The 4,596-nt window shown below is 61.4% G+C and overlaps 1 protein-coding gene across 1 annotated transcript in view; it reads right to left on the bottom strand.

The window, feature by feature from the left end:
* Positions 1 to 2,870, bottom strand: part of ZNF395 (zinc finger protein 395) — a 15,546-nt gene extending 12,676 nt beyond the window's left edge. The window contains exons 1-2 of the mRNA XM_017830442.1: positions 1,916 to 2,870; positions 125 to 365 (exon numbers count right to left, since the gene is read on the bottom strand). Of these exons, the coding sequence (XP_017685931.1) occupies positions 125 to 365; positions 1,916 to 2,122 (448 nt within the window). The 5' untranslated portion in view covers positions 2,123 to 2,870. The remainder of the gene's footprint in view (positions 1 to 124; positions 366 to 1,915) is intronic.
* Positions 2,871 to 4,596: the final 1,726 nt, after the last annotated feature.

Below are 4,596 nucleotides of genomic sequence, written 5' to 3'. Positions count from 1 at the left end.
CCCCCCCCCCCCCCCCCAGCGACCTTCCCGTGGGGAAGGATGGGAAAGGGGAAAAAAAAAAAAGAATAAATTAAAAATCCCCCCTTAATCCTAAAATGTAACCACCCTCGGGATAATCCCGGGCACATCCGTGGCATCGCCGCTCCCCGCCGGCGGAAAACGGGAGCCCCCTCTCCCGCCCGAGCGATCCCGCCGGGAGAAGGCACGGACCTCTTGGGAACGTCGATGCTGCTGGACACGGATCTCTGCAGGATCCCGGCGGGAGGTTGGAGCGTGTCCTGCACCCTCCAGCAGCCCTGCGAGCCCTGCTCTGGCAGCAGCACCTTCCCCTGCTCACATTCCTGCCCGTTGGAGGTGACGAGGACCTGGAAAAGGCACGAGGGGGGGTTGGTGTCGCCCGCCATCCGTGTCCTCCCAAAGGATCCCTCCGCCTGCTCTTCCCACAGGAAAGGGCTTCAGGATGAAGGCTGATCCTGTCCTGAAGGGCTTGGACTTGACTGATGTCCCAGCGGGCCAGAGGGGTGGTCAGGGTTCATCCCGACCCACCGCCAAGAGATCTTCCTTCCCCCCCAACTCCAGCAATCCCAGGCTGAGGGAATTCCCGAGCTGGAATCAGCCGCCTCCGAGCGTCGTGGCTTTGGGTGGACTTTTCTCCAAGGAATTCGTCTGCTCTGGGTTCATTCCCACACCACCAAAAGGATTAAAACCTGGAAGGGGGGGGGGGGAAACGAGGGAGCGGAGACTTCCTGGGCGAAGCCATCCCGAATTCCGACTTCCTGGGCGAAGCCATCCCGAATTCCAACCTTGGCTCCTCCACTCCCAGCTCCCTCAGAGCAGGGAAAGGAGATGTGCAAACCTCGCCTCCTCCTTCCCAGAGTCCCAAACTCCTCCTCATGGGCACTTTTCCACTCCTACCAGCCCGATCCTATCTCTGTTATAAAGGAAACGTATCCGTGCCGACGGACGCTCCGTGTGTCCCCGGCTATTTCTGGGAACGGGAGCATCTCCTCGTGGAAGTGCCACGGGTGTCACGCCAAGGATGGGCACAGGATGGGCACACACACACACACAGAAACTGGGGTGGAAACACTCCAGCAGAAACCGGGGTAGAAAAAGCCCTCCCAAGGCAGGATCAAGGTGAAGGGAATCAGCACAAGGATCGAGACACGGAAAATCCTGACCCTGCTTCCTGAAAACAAGGATCGAGGCGTGCGTGGATCAAGGCTGTGTTGAGGAGCCACAAAACCACTCAGGGGCCCTCCAGTTTTGCCCAGAGGGGGTTTTATGGATCCCCAGGGAGCAGCCAGGATTTGGGATCTACGTCTCCTCGGCGCTGCCTGGCCAGGAATTAACGGGAACCGCTCCAGTGGGATTAAGAGCGACTGCTATTCCCTATCCCAGGCAGTGTCCTGGCCAAGGCCAGGCCCTCCTGAGCATCAGGAGCCCAGGACACATGGAATGTGGGGCGGCATTCCCACCTCACTCCTCCCCTTTTTCGTCCCAGACATCCAAAACCATCGGCCCTCAACCCGGACCGAGCTCCAAGGTCTGAGCCGGGAGGGGGCTCCTTGAAACTTCCCTTCGGATTTGAAGGTGGGTTATGGGCAGATGGGATAAATTCACGGGAGAGAAGCCCACTGGGAGCCACTTCAGGTATCAAAACCGCCTCCCTCAACCTCAGACAGCCGGAGAAAACAGGAGGGAAGTTATCAGGTGTTACTCCCTCCTCTCTGGAGACCCACTCCTGGCTGGGATTGGGGATATCTCCGGAGGGGATGGATCTCTGCTTGAGCTGGCACGGCCCAAATCCTTCAGGCACAGCCAGGGCCAAGAGCATTGACAACAACACCCACTAAAGATTCCTGGGAACCGCCCGTCCCCGCTGCATTTCCCATCAGGAGAACTCAGGACGTACCTGCTGCCCGGAGTGGAGCTGCCGGAGGCCGGAGAATCCGGGAGCCCGGCCGTTCTCCTCCACGGAGAGCGCGCAGGATCCGTCCTCGGGGGCGGCAGGAGCCCGGCCCGGCTCGGGCTGCAACCCCGGGATCTGCATCCCGTCGGCGGGGACGCGGGTGCCGAGCAGGGAGCGCTTCCCCAGGCGCCGGGACAGCGCGGTCGCCATGGCACTGCGGGGAGAGGAACACGGGGGAACGTCACGGAACCACGGAATCAACCGGGCCGGGAAAAGACCTCCGAGATCGTCGAGTCCGACCTACGACCGAACACCGCCTTGCCAACTAGACCGTGGCACTCGGTGCCACATCCAGTCTTCCCTTAAACATCTCCAGGAACGGTGGTGACCCCACCACCTCCCTGAGCAGCCCATTCCAGTGCCCGATCACTCTTCCCGTGAAGAACTTCTTCCTGATGTCCGACCTAAACTTAAGACTGTGTCCTCTTGTCCTACTGCTCGTTGCCTGGGACAAGAGACCGACGGTCATCTGGCTACGACCTCCCTTCCCGTCTCCCCTGAGCCTCCTCCTCTCCGGGATGAACAGCCCCAGTCACCTCGGCTGCTCCGCACAGGACTTGTGCTCCAGACTCTTCGCCAGCTCCACCGCCCTTCTCTGAACACGCTCCAGCCCCTCAACGTCCTTCCTGGATTCAGGGGCCCAGAACTGGACACGGCACCCACGGCAAGGCCTCACCAGCGCCAAGAGCAGGGGAAGAACCACTTCCCTAAGTCCTGCCGGCCACGCTGTTCCTGATCCAGGCCCAGGCCGCCCGGGCACACTGCTGGCTCCTGTTCAGCTTCCTGTCGATCCAAACCCCCAGGTCCCTCTCTGCCTGGCTGCTCTCCAGCCACTCTGTGCCCGACCCGTAGCACCGCAGGGGGGTTGTCGTGGCCAAACCTGCAGGACCCGGCGCTTGGCCTGGTTGAACCTCATACTCTTGGATTCGGCCCATCTGCCACGGTCCCCCTGCAGAGCCTTCTCACCAGTCCAGCAGACCGGCACTCCCCCCCCAGTTTGGTGTCACCTGCAAATCTGCTGATGGGTAGGTTTGATCCCCTCATCCAGATCATCAAAAAAGAGATTAAACGGGATTGGGCCCAACGCCGATCCCTGAGGGACGCCACAGCACCACGACGGGAGCCGGGAAAGCCCTGCGCTCCCAGGCACCGAGATTCCTTGGGAAAGAGCTCCCATCAACCTGCAGCTCGTCCTCGCGGTCGCTTCTAAGTCCTTCTGGGGACAAAACAGGGATGAGCCAGCCCAAGGGAAAGCCTGTGGATGCCCTGGGACAGCGCCGGGAGCCGACGTTCCCTCCGGAGCCGCCGCGATCCCGAGGCCGCCGCGGCTCTTCCCGCCTGTCCCGCTTCAACCCTGACCTCCAGACTTGGGGCCGCGCCCGGCACATCCTGCAATTCCCTGCCCTGAAAAACTCTCCCGTCAGCAAAACCCGGCGCCCCTTCCCAGCTGGCAATTCCAATGCTCCCCTTTTCGGGAAAGGTTCCTCCTCGTGCCCAGCCCTCCCAGAGAGGATCCGGCAACAAAAACGGGAGCATCCTCCTGCCCTGCTTTGTTGGAAAAGGGAGACTCAGGAGCGGTTTTTATCCCAAAGTGTTTCTCTGTGATGATCTTTAACCTACTTTGCCTCCAGGCACCGGGAATGGGATGTGTCCAACCACATCCCTGTTAAATCCAACGGCTCCGGCAGCTCTGCCACCGAGCGACAGCGTTTTAATGGCAGATGCCGCCTTGTTTTGGGGGTTTTCCGGGATTATCTCGGATGAGAAAAGCCTCCCAGAGGCACAACAGGGAGCTCTGGAGCCGTCCCAAGAAAGGTGACTCCGAGCCACATCCCGCTTCAAAGGACTGCCCGGGATTCGCGGGCGGGTTTTATGGATAACCCAACGCGCTCCGCTCGCTCCGTCCCGCCCCGGAATCCCGGGTAGAAAATTAACAGCGACCTGGGGGGAGCCGCAAAGGAACGGAGCCGGAAGAGCGGGACAGGGTGTGAAGCGGGATCAGGGGCGTGCCAGGGAAAAGCACCTCGTGCCAGGGCTGCCCCTGCAGGGATTTCGCCGCTGGCGGCACCTTCCCTCTGGAGCGGGATCAAAGGGGCCGCTCTCCCGGCTTCCCTCTCATCTCGCCCCGCCCGGGAATACGCCGGATTTCGGGATTTCGCGGCGTACGGGGGGGTGCTCTTGAACCCGTTCTTTTTTTTGTTGGTTTTTTTTCCTGACGAATCCACGCGGGAATCGCTCATCCAAAGGGACACCGGGAAGGCCGGGAGGGGGACAGGGCGGCGGTGGCACATCCCAGAGCGAAGTCCCTCCTCCGGCACCGACCACCCCACACGTTTCCTTCCCGTATCCACACCGGGAAAACCTCAGCGCTGGGATATCCCGGGATTTTTGGGAGCGTGGAAAACGGTGCCGGATCTCGGCCGCCTTCCCGCCCGGCTCCGAGGCAGCTCCTGGCGGGCAGCCAGGAGGGCAGCGCCGAAGGTGGAGAGGCTGCTTCTCATTTCCTTCGGGCTTTCGCTTGGCCTTCCCTCTTCCTTTCCCCCCCCCTCTCCGCCTCCGGCCCGGGAATGGAGCGGGAAGGAGGAGAGAGGGGGAAGGAAAACCCTCCCAAACTTTTCGGAGCC

The sequence above is a fragment of the Lepidothrix coronata genome, unplaced genomic scaffold (genome assembly GCF_001604755.1).
Source record: "Lepidothrix coronata isolate B3197 unplaced genomic scaffold, Lepidothrix_coronata-1.0 Scaffold179, whole genome shotgun sequence".
Lineage (NCBI taxonomy): Eukaryota > Metazoa > Chordata > Aves > Passeriformes > Pipridae > Lepidothrix > Lepidothrix coronata.
The sequence above is the reverse complement of the archived record's forward strand: the minus strand, read 5'-3'. Positions and strand labels throughout refer to the sequence as shown.